The 16,508-nt window shown below is 40.5% G+C and overlaps 1 protein-coding gene across 1 annotated transcript; it reads left to right on the top strand.

Moving 5' to 3' along the window:
- The first annotated feature begins 2,294 nt into the window (after positions 1 to 2,294).
- On the top strand, positions 2,295 to 12,458 carry LOC129113758 (integrin beta-1-like). The gene is made up of 10 exons (XM_054626228.1): positions 2,295 to 2,435; positions 4,505 to 4,571; positions 4,970 to 5,055; positions 5,742 to 5,958; positions 6,310 to 6,497; positions 6,640 to 6,836; positions 9,965 to 10,203; positions 10,289 to 10,511; positions 11,260 to 11,492; positions 12,367 to 12,458. The coding sequence occupies exons 2-10, from the start codon at positions 4,505 to 4,507 to the stop codon at positions 12,438 to 12,440; spliced, it is 1,524 nt and encodes a 507-aa protein (XP_054482203.1). The 5' UTR covers positions 2,295 to 2,435; the 3' UTR covers positions 12,441 to 12,458.
- The last annotated feature ends 4,050 nt before the right edge of the window (positions 12,459 to 16,508 follow it).

Here is a 16,508-nt window from a genome sequence, read left to right as displayed (position 1 = left end):
TCAAGTTATGTCCCAAAAACTTCTCTTTGTGAAACTACTTCGGTATTGTTGTCGTTTTTTGTCCAGTGGGTTATACTTTTTTTTCAAGCCCCTTAATGATAGATTAACAGACAGTTTTGGGGTTTATCTTTAACATCTAACTAAGGCAGCTTTTTAAATTTGAAAAGCAAGCCCATCAAGTTACATTATTTATGAGAAAATAAGTAGGTTTTGGTCTTGTTGAAGTCATGACCACTGCCATTAAAAAACTATCATTCTCCTGGAAAAGTGAAGATCATATTTCAAAACCACCTGGTTTTCTTTAGGAATGCTGTTAAAGCACTTGAGTCCATTTGTCCGACAAGGCTTTTGTCAATTTGTCATAAAAAAAAACTCTGCAGATGTCTTTAACATGTACGAAAGGAGCATGTTACTCCATCACTAGCAAAACATATTCAGCAGGAAACTCCTTCTGTAAACATCTGCCAAAGGTTTATGTGTAGGAAGTTGCATTTATTTCACATTTAAAAAAAAAGATTTTAGTGTTTTAAGTGATTTCTAATTCATGAAGAGCGAAGAAATAAAGAACCCAGCACTGGTGTTCCTACCAAAGCCGAAAATGTTGGTGACAGCAGTACATACTACAATAAACTCCCACCATATGGAGGAACAGAATTACCCCCATTTGTTGAACCGTGGTCATCCACAGCCTAAACGTGGACTTTGTTAAGGATTAGTAAACATTCACAGATCCGCTGAGTTAACACTTTCTCTTGGAACAACATACACATATTAGCCAACAGTTAATGAGACTTTTTTCCCCCAATTATGTGGCTGTATTAACTTAAACAGACGTAAATACCTACATTACATTACATTACATTACATTACAGTCATTTAGCAGACGCTTTTCTCCAAAGCGACTTACAGTCAGTAGTATGTTACATATCATTCACCCATTCACACACTGATGACAGGCTACCATCAAGGTGCCACCATCAGACTCTAACTAACATTCATCATCCAGTCCACACCGATGGCCTTCAGGAGCAACTTGGGGTTAAGTGTCTTGCCCAAGGACACATCGACTGCCGAAGCCGGGTATCGAACCACCGACCACAGTGCTCTCCACTACACCACAGCCGCCCCCACCTAATAGAGATATTGGTACATTGTGTCAGAAAGTGGTCTTATCAACAGGACGACCCGTTCCCCAGACTTTGCACTGTGCGTCAATAAGGCGCCGCTCCTCTGTCAATGAACAGAGGAAGGGGTAAACAAAGAGGCAGTGGTGACACATGTCTGCTTCAGATCCCTCATGTTAAACTCTGAATATGACCCTGACTTGGGAAAAACCCCAAGCGCATGTCCAGCTGTTGATTATCAAACTAACTTCAGCCATTACATTACATTACATTACATTACATTACATTTAGCAGACGCTTTTCTCCAAAGCGACTTACAGGAAGTGTATTCAACATAGGTATTCAAGAGAACTACTAGTCACCAGAAGTCATAAGTGCATCTCCTTTCTTAAACAAGCATCTTAAAGCATAAACCAGAGCAAAAGTATAGTGCAGAGGCAAATTACTACGAAAACAATAATTGCAACAGACTAATACGAATATAATAAGTGCTACGAGGAAGGCTCAGGGTAGTACTTCTTGAAGAGGTGAGTTTTCAGCCTGCGCCTAAAGATGGGCAGCGACTCTGCTGTCCTGACGTCAGTGGGGAGTTCATTCCTCCACTGAGGGGCCAGGACAGAAAAAAGCTGTGACCGGGTGGATCGGCCGCAGGGACCTCTGAGCGACGGGGCAACCAAAGTCGCCCTTCAAATAGAGACCACAAAGAGACAAAGTGATCACAAAGAGACATAAAAAAATAAAACACAAAGGACAAAAATCGACCTGAAAGACACATATAAAGACCACAAAACGAGGTTCACACAATCCTCCACAAAATTGTAGTTTACGAATAAATTAAGGTAAGAAAAGCTTTTATTTCTTGTGTTATTGATCATTTAGAACACAAAGTAGGGCAAATAGTGTTATTCCTAAGTTAAGTTAAGCAACTTCTGTTTCCCCGGGCGCTTCATTGCAGCCCACTGCTCCTCCGGGATGGGTTAAATGCAGAGAAATAATTTCCCCATTGTGGGACTAATAAAGGCTTAATTATTATTATTATTATTAATTATTATTCCTCCGCCCTCCACGTCCCGCTGCTCTTCCTATGAAGGCGGGGTCTAACTGAGAAAGGAGAGGTTTGTTTAACTGGGGCAATAAAAAAAACCCAATCTATGTCAATATATTGTGTTTTTTACTTAACCATTTTGTGTTGGGCAGTGACGCAACATTCAGTTCAAACAAGGCGGACCTCGTTTCTGTTAGAAATAAAACCGTTTTTCGGGCTGATGTTACTCTAAATCATAAGGAAACGCCTTTATATCATCACACAAGGTAAGTGTTGTTATATAAACTATATTTTTTCCTCCATATTTGACCCAGTGTGCCATGTTTAAGGCTACTGAACAATTCTTAATTTGGGCTTTGTGCAGAAAGTAGGCCATTGAGCCTCTTTTCATGACCAAAGAGGGCAGTAGATAGTGATTTTCATTCCTGAATAACTTTAAACAGCATTATTGTAATCATTAAATATTTTAACCCAACATCAAAACCATCTCAAAGGTGGTTTAAAGCATACTAAAATCGTTCATCTTTATGTTTCTTTCAAGTTATGTCCCAAAAACTTCTCTTTGTGAAACTACTTCGGTATTGTTGTCGTTTTTTGTCCAGTGGGTTATACTTTTTTTTAAGCCCCTTAATGATAGATTAACAGACAGTTTTGGGGTTTATCTTTAACATCTAACTAAGGCAGCTTTTTAAATTTGAAAAGCAAGCCCATCAAGTTACATTATTTACGTCTCTGACGAGTGACCCACCTTGAACCCGGACTGGTGGGGGTCCAAGAGGTTGTTCTGGTGGAGGTAGGAAGACAGTTGTTTAGAGACAGAAAGGGTAGAAGAGAGACCGGTCTGAAGTTCTTGACATCAGAGGGGTCAAGTGATGGTTTTTTCAGAAGGGGGGTGACTCTGGCAGTCTTGAAAGCCGAGGGAAAGCATCCCGAGATGAGAGATGTGTTGATGAGGTGGGTGAGGAAAGGAAGGAGTTATGACTTTTGTGTTGATAGGGATTCATTGCAGGATTGTTGTGTTATGGCCAAACCCCACTGAAAGCATTTTTGGAAGCGTTTTGACCTCCCCACAGAACACATGCACTACCATTTTATTAAATGGATCCTCCACATTGGCTTTGTGATTGACGGCAACAATTTTATCCATGTGTACCTCCATAAACTGGCAACTAAGTGCATTGTCACAGTTCGTCTTCCATACTCCCTGTCACTCTGTCTCACTCACCTAATTGGCTCACTCTGTTCACCTGCCTGTCACTCTCTCCCAGTTCACTCCGGCCACTCCCAGTTCCACTTCCAGCTCTCAGCCCAGCCCTCTCTCTCTCACCACACTCTCCCTCACTCACCTAATCAGCCTCATGCAGTGCACCTGTCTGCCACGCCCACCTCATCAGCACCATCCCTCTCACCTGCTCACTCTGCTGCATCTACACCCTGCAGTATTTAAACCCCAGTCAGTCACACACTCGCTGCCAGATCGTTCGTTGCATTTATGTCAAACCTTCCAGCAATTTCCCGTGGACTGATTTCCCGTTGCCGACCCTGCCTGTCTGGACTTCCCTGCCTTGCCTGTGCCCCGGTCAACGACTCAGCCTTCTGTCCCTGACCACGAGTTTAGCCTCCGCTTCCTCTGGTTTCCGTCTGCCTGATCCCCTGCCTGTTTCCCAATGCGAGTCTGACCCTGCCTGTCTGTCTGCTGTGTGCTCAGCTTTAAATAAAGCTCCAGAACTTTATCTGTCTCCTGGTCGTACTGCTTTTGGGTCCACACCACATCCGTGACATGCATATGGAAATTTAAATTAGGTAATATTGTGACGAAAAACAAGAGTTATTTCTGTCTGGCTACTCCAGAGACTCACAGAAATCACAATAATTAATCACATTAATCTAAAATGTTGTGAATCAAACACAAATCACAGTTTCTCTCATAACTGATTATCTACGAGGTCTATTACACCCAGAGATATAAAAAGGAATAGCTACCTCAGTATAAACACTGTTGAAACATGTCTGTTTCATTTCCGCCTACTTTTTCTCGCCTCTGTCGGTTTATTTTTTTAGCACAACTAAATGTGTGAGCAGAGGAAGGCTTTCTGTGATTTTTGAATCACTAGGAAAAGGATGTTCTCCCCCCAAGTGATTGTCTCTTATAAGGCCAAACAACAAACTAAATTATATATTGCCAGATTTTAACAGCCTGACTTTGCCAGACTTTTAAATTGGTAAAGATGGATTGTTAGTTTCCAATGACACCAGTAACAAAGCTATTTACAATTTTTTTCATGTTGTTTTTTTAACATTGTAACACTGACTTTTTGCATTTGTCTTGTTACAGATGGATCTGTGGTTACTTTTTATAGCGACGCTGTCAGCGGTCCTCTGTGGCAGCCGGGCACAGCAAGGTAAGAACAAGAAAATGCTTATCTTAGCTGTTAAGTATGAGCTAAATATTTTAGCGTAGGAGGTTTCACTTGACAGTCACAATATTGCCCTTTCTTAGTTTCTTAAGCACAATGCAATACTTTCATCCACTTCACTCTTCATCATTCATGATTTTATAAACTGTGGGTCCAGTAGGCTGCAGGGAGTTCTTCTTTTTTTTTTTTTTTTTTTTTACAAGGTGAAGTCATTACTTGGTTAGATGCCTGGAGCTTCTCTCAGCATGACTCAGTCTTCCGAACTGGGAAGAGGTTGTGTCCTTCAGCCCAAAAAAACCGATGAAGATGTTTTGAGTTAGTGAACGAATGGAAATTTGGTTTTGTCATCTTGGCTTGAAGGAACTTGTGCTGTCTCTTTTCAGAGGGGAGCATATGCATCAAGGCCAACGCGCAGTCGTGTGGGGAATGCATCCAGGTCGCCGAGACGTGTGGATGGTGCGCTGATGAAGTGAGTTGAATCAGGAAAAGCTGACACCAAAGTGTTTTTATCATATGAATGAAAATGTATCTAGAAGATTTCCTAAACTGTGACACGTTCAGAGTTTTGTGGTTTGTGTTGCTTAATGGTTGAATTTCACAAAAACAGCCCACAAACACAGCAGGGAGTCATCATCTTGTGTTTTAAATAATAACAATCTCTGACAGATATAAAAGATACATTTTAAATGTCACCGTTGACAATTCATTTCAACATTTTTATAGTCATAGTTAGAGCTATTAAACAAACAAATACCATCCAAAAATATGATGATTCAAAATATCACAACAATGTTTTTGATCAAAAAGTAAGAAAGGGAATTTTTCCTTGTTTACTCAAATTAATTTAGTCTTCTTTACTGTTTATACAAATAAATACATATATATATATATATATATATATATATATATATATATATATATATATATATATATATGCAGATAAGCTGTACTTGGCTTAGAGGTAAATGCACAGACAAATTCAGATTAGTACTGGAGACTTAAGAGATTCATGAAACTTGCTCTCAGGAAAGATTCTTTGTAATAACATCTTCTTTTCTGCTATGTCACAGATTGAAACTACTCTGTAGAACAATAGTAAAGGAATTGAGTCAAATAAGAAAGAATCATACTAAAACCTCTTATGTTACTTTGCAGAAATTCCTCACTCAGTCCAAGTCTGCTCGCTGTGACGATCTGGAGTCCCTGAAGAAGAGGAATTGTGCCGTGACCAAAATTGAGAACCCACGCGGAAGCTTTACAGTCGACAAGAACAAGACGGTCACCAACCGCAACAAGGACACGGCCGAGAAACTGAAGGCTGAGGAGATCACCCAGATCCAGCCCCAGAAACTCACCCTGACACTCCGATCTGGTGAATATTCAACTCCTGTCGGCAAATCTTTGAATGTGTTACCAGAGAAGGTTGGAACCAAGTGTTTTGTCAGCCTTTGGTATCGGGGTAAACCAGTGTTTTCAATCAGCTCTGGAGCAAAGTTAAAGTCTTTATGTTTGTTTGAAATGTGTTTTTAGAAAAGACCAGAAATACAACATAGACAAAAAGTATGATTTCTTTTTCTGCCTTTTTAAAATCAACTTCATGCCTGCTCCTTCAAAATGATTAGTAAACAGATTCATATTAATTCAAGAAACATGTTATGTACTGTTTTTTGCTGTTGTCACAATCTCTGGAATTCCACTAAAAACGATCAATTTCTTCCATCAGGTGAGCCGCAGACTTTTGAGCTGAAATTCAAGTGTGCTGAGAACCAGTCTTTGTCATCTGAGGTCATTCTGGAAAACGACAGGCTGCCAGAGGGAGTCTCCATCACCTACAAGTCCATCTGTAAGAACGGTGTGGAGGGAACGGGGGAGAACGGCAGGAAGTGCTCCAACATCTCCATCGGAGACGAGGTAGATGTGATTTCTTTTTGCCAACACAACACAAGTGGTGCATGTGCTAAATCCCGTGCAGCAGCCTGAAATGGAACAATGGGCCTCAAGGTTTCCTCCTAATAGATGTAATGACCCTATCAACCTTCCTCTGGCTTCCCAGGTGTTCTTCCACATTTCCATTGGGACCCAGAAGTGTCCATCGCACGGCAAGCCTGAGGTCATTAAGATCAAACCCCTGGGCTTCACCGAGGAGGTGGAGGTCGTCCTGAACTTCATCTGCGACTGTCAGTGCGCCGCTGAAGGAGAGCCCAACAGCCAGCAATGCCACAACGGGACCTTTGAGTGCGGATCCTGCAAGTAAGTATTCAGGCAAAAAACAGCCACCCCTGATTTAACCACAAATGTATCTATTTAAGCAGAAAGAGGAACTACTTATGAGAATACCAGGTGATGTGATAAACGGAATTGTAGGAGCTATTTATTTGATGTTTGTCTTTAGTTATTTTATGCATAAGCAATATTGTTTGATTTATTAAGATAGCTTTTCTATTGATGGTCATTGGTTTAGTTTAATAATATTTTTGTTGTTGTTTAGTATACTTAGTTTTGGTAATTTATTTTGAATTGGGTAACGCTGTGGGCACCTGCGGTTACATATAGGAGTAGGCAGGTATAGGACCAGCATGCACCGGGGTGGGCCTATAGTTTTTTGCCAGAGTCAGTGACAGGATTACCTTTGAGCTTTTGTTTGTTTTGACCAAATAAACATCAGCAACACGGAATTCTGTTTGGACATTAACCTCTTTGCCTGCGTAAAACCAAAAGCACCCAGGAGTCCTTCACATAGAGCGGCAGGATAAAGGAACAATCTTACAACAAGCCCAACAGTCTGTGAGCCCGCCACGTGTTTCAAATGCAATGTCTCAGACCTGTGGCCATATTGGGGCCGGTTATGAAGATAATTCCATCTTTTCTATTGTTGCGGTCAAAACTGTGCAAACATATGCCTTTTTGGATCCAGGGAGTTCAGGCACATTCTGTACAGAGAACCTGGCAAGAAAATTGAACATGAGGGGTAAACGAACAAGTATTCTTTTGAGGACAATGGGTCAAAAGAAGATTGTAAATGCACATATTCTGTCAGGTCTTGAAGTGTCTGGTATGAGCAGATTTCATTGAGTTACCTGATGTCTTAACTCAAAAGACCATGCCTGTTTCTTCACACAATGTCCCATGACAGGAGGATCTTGATCAATGGTCTTATCTCAAGGATGTCAAGCTCCACGACATTGATGCAGGTGTTGAGCTACTAATTGGAACTGATGCTCCAAAAGTGATGGAACCTTGGGAGCTGATAAACAGCCAGGATGATGGACCATATGCAGTCAGAACCAGAGTTGGTTGGGTCATTAATGGACCACTTTGTGGCAGAAGCAGTATGAGTAAGAGTGGCTGCCCTGCTGTAACCGCTAACTGAATCTCTGTGGAACATCTACAAGGACTGCTGGTTAAACAGTATAACCATGACTTTAATGAGAGATCATCAGAGGAGCAGATTGAAATGTCCAGAGATGATATCAAGTTCATGAATGTTATGAGCAACACAACAGTATTAACTGGAGACAATTACTGTATTGACTTACATTTCAGAAAGGGAAATTCTGTCTTTTCCAACAATCGCTGTGTTGCAGAACAACGCCTCCGGAGCCTGGAAAGAAAATTTGGGAAGAATGTCCCGTTTAAGAAGGAATACACCGCATTTCTAAATGACATGATAACTCAAGGATCTGCTGAGATGGTACCTGCTGATCAACTAGAACAAAGTGGTGGAAAGGTGTGGTATATCCCTCATCATGGAGTCCATCATCCCAGAAAATGCAAACTGAGAGTTGTTTTTGATTGTGGAGCAACGTATAAAGGGACATCACTGAACTGCCAGCTGTTGCAGGGCCCTGATCTTACTAACAGTCTTCTTGGAATCCTGGTCAGATTTAGGCAAGAGCCCGTTGCAGAAATGGCCGACATCCAATGCCATGTTTCACAAAGTTCATGTCTCAGATGAGCACTTCAACTTTCTCTGCTTCCTCTGGTGGCCTGATGGTGACACTGCACAGTCTCCACTGGAGTATCGGATGAAAGTACATCTGTTCAGAGCTGTATCCTCACCAAGTTGTGGAAATTATGCCTTGAGGAAAACTGCAGATGATAATGCCCAACATTTTCCTCCAGAAGTGATAAATACAGTCAGAAATCATTTTTATGTGGATGACTGCCTAAAATCCTTCGCTTCAGCAGAAGAGGCAATGCAAATGATAAAGGACTTGAATGCTCTTCGTCCTAAAGGAGGATTCAATCTTTCAAAGTGGATCAGCAGCAGCCGCAGAGTGCTGCTGTCAATCGTTGAGGATTGGAGATGGATAAATGGACCGGAGTTTCTCTGCCTCAAAAAGGACAATCTGGAGATGCAAGAGAGACAAAAATGGACAAGGCCAAGAAGAAGCCTCATTACTGGAGACATTGTCCTTGTTGCGGACGCCACAGCTCCAAAAGGATTTTGGATGTTAGACCAGATAGAAAAGGGTCTGGTGCACCTTCAAACAAGGACCAGCATTCTGGAGAGGCCTGAAGCGCTGTCTGCTATTGGAAGCAGCAGTGTAGCATCATGGACTGATGTTTTCTCCTCTATCTTTCTCTACCTCTATTTCTCTCCCTCTTCTTTTTTTCGTCGTAGGTTCATCAAGAAGAAGATTAACTTAGGGTTAATGCATGGCACATAGAGTATTCCTACATTCATAGTTTCATTTATTGTTCATGTTGCAAGAATAGCTCCCTTATTTATCATATAATTGTGATAATGCACAATTAGGGCGGGAATGTAGGAGCTATTTATTTGATGTTTGTCTTTAGTTATTTTATGCATAAGCAATATTGTTTGATTTATTAAGATAGCTTTTCTATTGAAGGTCATTGGTTTAGTTTAATAATATTTTTGTTGTTGTTTAGTATACTTAGTTTTGGGGTTTTGTAATTTATTTTGAATTGGGTAACACTGTGGGCACCTGCGGTTACATATAGGAGTAGGCAGGTATAGGACCAGTTTATATAGTGGCTCAAATATAGTTTTTTACCAGAGCCAGAGAGTCAGTGACAGGATTACCTTTGTTCTTTTGTTTGTTTGCCTTATTGACCAAATCATTGGTCAATGATTTATTGACCAAATAAATCATCAGCAACACGTAATTCTGTTTGGACATTAACCTCTTTGCCTGCGTAAAACCACAAACCCATGGTGCGTCAGTGGCCCTTTGATTTAAGTTTGTCTTAGGATTTTTCGTGCAATTGGCCACTACAGGAATGAAAAGCTGCTTCTTTTACTTTCTGAACCCAAATGACTGCTTAGGTTTCACACCAGTGCTCTTTACTTGAAGGACTTGTTCCCCAAACATAGTTGAACTTTATTCTGATCATAATGTCCCCTGTGTCAGGTGTAACGAGGGACGTATCGGGCGTCTTTGCGAGTGTTTCACAGACGAGGTGGGGACGGAGGACCTGGACGCCAACTGCCGAAGTGGCAGAGGTACGGACATCTGCAGCAACACCGGCGACTGTGTGTGCGGCACCTGCGAATGCAAGAGGCGTGAGAATCCCACAGAGATCTACAGCGGCAAGTTCTGCGAGTGCGACAACTTCAACTGTGACCGCTCCAACAACAAGCTCTGCGGAGGTGAGGACTGTAGAGTGACTTGAAAGACTGAGACACCTGTTGTCTTGTAAACTCTAGTAGTAACCGTTTTTCGGTGCTTTACCAGGACACGGCCGCTGTGAGTGCAGGATGTGCATCTGCGACGCCAACTACACAGGCAGCGCCTGCGACTGCTCCCTGGAGACCGCCACCTGCCTCGCCAGGAACGGGCAGATCTGCAACGGCCGCGGTAATTGTGAATGTGGGATCTGCAGATGCACCGACCCCTATTTCCAGGGTCCAACCTGCGAGATCTGCCCCACCTGCCCCGGCGTCTGCACTGAGCACAGGTGAGTCTGAAGCGTGCACGCTCGGCTAGTAATGGAAAATTCTGAAATCTTAAAAATATAGGATTCCTGTTGATCAGAGATATTATGAAATAGCATGAAAGGTTAAAGGTTAAATTCCAGAGTGAGGCATGTGAAATGTGATTTAATATTTTACTTAAAAGTAAGAGAACAGATTTGACAGATGGATGACTTAGCAGTGATATACAACTTGCAACTTGTTTTATATGTTTACTACATAAAATCATTGCTTTAAAAAAGAAAAGCTTGTAGCTTCTATTGAGGACACCAAGGTCTTGTCCTTGAAGTATTGTCTGGGAATTTCTTTGTTGTTTTTGTTTTTAGCAGCATGAAGGCAGTTTTCTTTCTTCTTTCGTCTTTAGATTAGGCAGATCCCACTGTGTAGACTCAATATAGTAAAATTTAATAACTATAACGCCGTCAAATAAAAAGTAAAGTAAAGTAAAGGAGTCAGTATTTGCCCACCACATTTTTATTCCTTTGTGTGTGAATTCTTTGAAACAGCATGTTCGGACATACATTTTCAGAAAAATATAATTGAATACATCATGAAAAATCCATATAATTCAACAGGCTTCATTTTCGGTATCATGACTTCAGAAATATTCCTCAGTTTTCATCCACAGACATGTAGTTTGCTTAGATTAGTAACTAGTCACTGCTCATTGGTTAGAATGTGAGGTTTCTTTAAGCCGTGAGCTCACCCCTCTTATCGCCTACGTCTTCACAGAGATTGTGTGCAGTGCCGAGCGTTCGAGTCCGGCGAGAAGAAGGACACGTGTGAGCTACAATGCAGCTCTTTCCAGCTGATCAAGGTGAAGGATCGCGACAAGATGCCCCAGCCGACCGACCAGAGCTTCCCGCTGACCCACTGCAAAGAGCGAGACGCCAACGACTGCTGGTTCTACTACACCTACGCCGTCAGGAACGACATCAAGGAGGTGTACGTGGTGGAGACGCTGGGTATGATTGGACCACTACATTATGTTATAACGGCGTCAACATTATCTGATATGTTGAATATGGTGCCATTTTTCTTCTTCACTGTAATACTACTGAGCGATCTTAAGTAAAAGGTACCATGTGAGGTTTTTAAAAGGGAAATAAGAAGACTGCTAGCAAATAAAGAGCGTTTAAAAACATTATTTTAAATATATATCTGCTTTGCAAATGTGTTATGAAGAAAGAAATGCATGAAAAACAATTGTTGATTCATTGCATGAATGTTAGTTAGAGTCTGATGGTGGCACCTTGATGGTAGCCTGTCATCAGTGTGTGAATGGGTGAATGATATGTAACATACTACTGACTGTAAGTCGCTTTGGAGAAAAGCCTCTGCTACATGACTCTAATGTAATGTAATGTAATGTAATTGTTAGCCTTCAAGGATACACACAATACATTTAGCTAAAAAATAAATGTAATCAGAAATTTCAAGAAAACTCCACTCCTTCTTAATATATTAATATATAATTAGTATCAGTAGTGGTTGTGGTAGTCCAAATGATATTGGTAAGATACATTTTTCTAATTAGTTTTAAAGCCAGCCATACTGCCGGGTCTTTTTTGTTTTTGCTTATGAAAACATATGTGGCCTTTTTTGGATAAATGCCTGTTTTCTGGTGAGAAAGAAAAGGGAATCAAATTATCATTAAAACATTCCTGGTATTTAGTTGTTTGCTAACTCAAAATTACAGTCTGTGACACATTCATTGTTGAGCATTGTAGCCTCCACATGGTTATTCTATTTCATTGAAAGAGTCGGTGTTCTAACTAACAATAAACTGTATAACTGTATTTATTTCATTTGCTTTTCTCTGTGTTTTCTCTGTTTCAGAGTGCCCGGCAGGACCCAACATCAACCCCATGGAGGCATTGTGGCATTCAATTCCAAAGAATTGGATCAAATAAATGTTTTAAGTAAAAGCCGCTCTGCTGTTTCTGTCCTACCTCAGAAAGGGAATAAGTTGTTTTACTGGGTCAGTTCGCCCAGAACACAAACCTCTACTGGTTTCTAGTAACGGAGATAGTTTGGGTTTCATTTGCTTTCAGTGAAGCTATGTTTTATTGAAGAAATAGGCCCTTTGTTCTTTTAATTACCCCGATTAATGGGGATGTTTTTATATAAATAGATGTTGCTATTAAGTGTAATTTAGAAAAAACTGTCTGCATTGGTGGACATCACTAAAAGGTTACTTCATGGAAGGATTACTGAACGGGCCTAATGAGCAAAGTGTCAGACCTCCACCTGGCCTTCACCTACAAAATGTCAGTCAAAGAGACACGTATCAACCAGCAAGAGAATTAAAATGACCACAAAGACACACAAAATGACCATAAGGAGACATAAAATGACCATAAGGAGACATACAAAGACCACAAAGAGACAACAAACAACTTCAAATGGATAGAAAATTACTACAAAGAGACATTAAAAGACCATTCAGAGACAAAGTGATCACAAAGAGACACAAAACAACCACAAAGGGCAAAAATCGACCTGAAAGACACATTTAAAGACCACAAAAGGACACAAAATGACCTGAAAGAGACATAAAAGGACCACAAAGGGACAAAAAAACACCACAAGTAGACACAAAATGACAACAAAGAGACATAAAAAGACCACATAAAGACAACATGATCACAAAGAGTCAAAAACTGATCACAAAGAGACACAAAACAACCACAAAACGACCTGCAAGAGACAAAAAGACAACAAAGGGACACAAAACAACCACAAAATGAACACTAAGAGACACAAAATGATCACAGAGAGCCAAAGGGACCAAACAGACACAAAACAACCACAAAGAGACATAAACAGAACACAAAGAGACATTAAATGTCCACAAAGACACACAAATCAACAAAGAAGAGTGAATCAGAATCACAAAGTCTGCGTCTTGAATCTGTGTATTGTGGCCTTTTCCATGTCTGTCTCATGATCCTCCCAGGACTAACTTCATCGACTGAGGAAGATTGTGTGATACAGTCAATAGCTCCAGCAACAAATAGACCTTATGGGGATCTTTGATTTGACAACTGTTACCTTATTGTTTAGCTTTTCAAAATCTTCCTTGACCTTCTGCCCCCAGTGAAAGCATCACCGTCTGCATGCCACATCGTGCTTTGACCACCGAGCGGCAGCATTGTACTTTTCTTCATAAAACTGTCTTTTATGAGCTACATTAAGCTGCAGCTTTCAGCTCAGTCTGATCTCATGTGAACTGCACTCATGTGGCTTTCGGTTTGGGTGAGGTTTTCTGACCAAATTAGTGCCACTGTACCACATTCTCACACATGCTGCTGGCTTCAGTGTGTCAAGTTGCACTTATCTTCTGGTTCATTTGTGTAGTTTCAGTGCCTTTTCCTGAATTATTAGGTTCTGCAACACAATCCTCCACAAAATTGTAGTTTACGAATAAATGAAGGTAAGAAAAGCTTTTATTTCTTGTGTTATTGATCATTTAGAACACAAAGTAGGGCAAACAGTGTCATTCCTAAATTGTAAATGCACATTAAACATATCAAACAATACCATAAATATGTTAGCATCTACCGTTTCACCTCTAATGGCCCTGGACTCTTTACAAAGCCAGATAATCTGTATATATCAGATTCTTTTTTAGTTTTATTATCTTTTTATTTAAATTTGGACAAGGCTGGATTAAAAACTGTTCACTCTGTGTCAGTTTGTTTGTGATAATTTGATTAATTGCAAATTTGTTTGGGAATTTCCACCACTAAAGCACACCAATTTACTCAAATGATAAGGGCAATAAAGTGGTTCATGCATGTCTACTTGTCTTATAGCGGGGTTTCATGGCTAAAATGTATTTGGAACTTATTCCTGAAAACATTTATTTTCACCAAAATCAAATCAAACGGGTGGTCAATGGAAGCCTGCAGCTCCTTTTGTCTCTCTGCAGAATATCTACAAACACACACAGAACTCTGAGGGTGTGTGTGTTTTTTCTCCGCTATGAAACTGTGTGAAACTATTCCTGAAAATAGAGCACTCACTCCGCATAAACTCTCCCGGAGCGGATTATCAGAGGTATGTGGCTGGATGATTCTGCGGTGATGTAAAGAAATGGAGACGGTGACTTCATGTGTCGTTTGGCCAGCTGGCTGCGTTCAGCTGTTTCATATTCATCACACATTTTACAGCGATTATAGAGGCTAAAAATTCTAATTATAACATATATCATCATTATTGACAATTTTCCCATGTGACTTTATGCTTCTCCTTTTGTTTTTCCACCAAATTGCATTAATTAACATTTAATTACAGCATTTCTTTGCTTATACAGATGTTTTTGTAAAATTTTTGTTGTTTATTCATCACACTCCAAACCTTTAACATATTTCTGTGATGTTTTAAATGTGGGTTAAGCAACTTCTGTTTGATTATTTAAGCACTTTTATTCCCATTTAAGTAGCATTAGGGTTGTTGAAATCATCTTAACCCACACATATTCTGTATCACCTTGTTCCAGCTCTATATGATACTTAAATTAAGTGAGATATTCAAACCAAAGACCATAAACATGGCAGCCCCATTCCATCAAATGGAAATATTAGGGTTTTTTGCATTATTCTTCAAACAATTCTCCAAGATTTTGCTTGACGTTTTTTTGGTTTCATTGCTCATTTTTGAGATCTCCCCAAGAAAGGTTTGGCTGCAGAGAATAAAACTGCACTGACAGACCCACCTGTGAGTCAGTGGGGTTGAAAAGGTTAATGTACACCTGTATAATTAAAATGACTTGTGTCCAGTCCTCCGTGCCAGCACTTTATCATGCAGGTAAATGATTTTGTCAAACACGCAGGTTAGAGCAACTTCGTCAAATGCGGAAAAATGATTTTGTAGGTCTGTGGCGGTTTTGTACAGGAAAAGGTTACATTTGACGTTACACCTGACTGAAACTGAAATGTGCATCAGAGACTGCTTTCTCAGTTTGCAAAAGCAGTAACGGATAACTGACTTCTGCACAGCTGAAAATACAGAGGTAAACATTTATATCTTTAAAGTATCTTATAAGTACCTGGGTGTTCACTTGAACAATAAACTGGACTGGACTAATCACTCAAATGCACTTTATAAAAAGGGTCAGAGCAGACTGTATCTGCTGAGGAGACTGAGGTCCTTTGGAGTGCAGGGAGACCTTCTGAGGACCTTTTTCAACTCTGTGGTGGCATCAGCCATCTTTTATGCAGTGGTCTGCTGGAGCAGCAGCATCTCAGCAGCAGACAAGAAGAGACTGAACAAGCTTGTCAGGAAGGCCAGCAGTGTGCTGGGGTGTCCACTGGATACGGTGGAGGTGGTGGGAGACAGGAGGGTGATGGCCAAGCTTTAACCTGAAATAGTTTTGTGGAAAGTATCTGAGTACATGTACTCACCTGCTGCAATTAAAGTATAATTTTGATGCACACATACCTTTTTATGCAACTTTAACTGTGATTTTGAAATACAATTTTACAGTTACGAACATATGATGATCTTATAGAATATGTTGCAAAACATTTGCTGTTGTTTAACTAACCAGCAGTGTGTAAATACTTTGAGAGTTTTCACAGTGTAGTATAATTACACAAATAAAGGGTCTTAATACTTCTTCCACTACCACTCAAATGTGAATTCATCCTTTGTTTTTAAATGATATAAAAAAAAATATATGTTTGACCTATGTTAACTATTCACCACATCCAGGTGAGGCTGGGTTCACTGTTCTGCTGTGTGTGTGTGTGTGTGTGTGTGTGTGTGTGTGTGTGTGTGTGTGTGTGTGTGTGTGTGTGTGTGTGTGTGTGTGTGTGTGTGTGTGTGTGTGTGTGTGTGTGTGTGTGTGTGTGTGTGTTTCCTCCGCCCTCCACGTCCCGCTTCTCTTTCTGTGTAGGCGGGGTCTAACTCAGAAAGGGGAGGTTTGTTGAACTGGGGCAATAAAAAAAACCAGCGAGCCAGCAGGAGTTGTGGCT

This window comes from Anoplopoma fimbria, chromosome 3, assembly GCF_027596085.1.
Source record: "Anoplopoma fimbria isolate UVic2021 breed Golden Eagle Sablefish chromosome 3, Afim_UVic_2022, whole genome shotgun sequence".
Classification (NCBI taxonomy): Eukaryota; Metazoa; Chordata; class Actinopteri; order Perciformes; family Anoplopomatidae; genus Anoplopoma; species Anoplopoma fimbria.
This window is presented reverse-complemented; position numbering and strand designations above follow the sequence as displayed.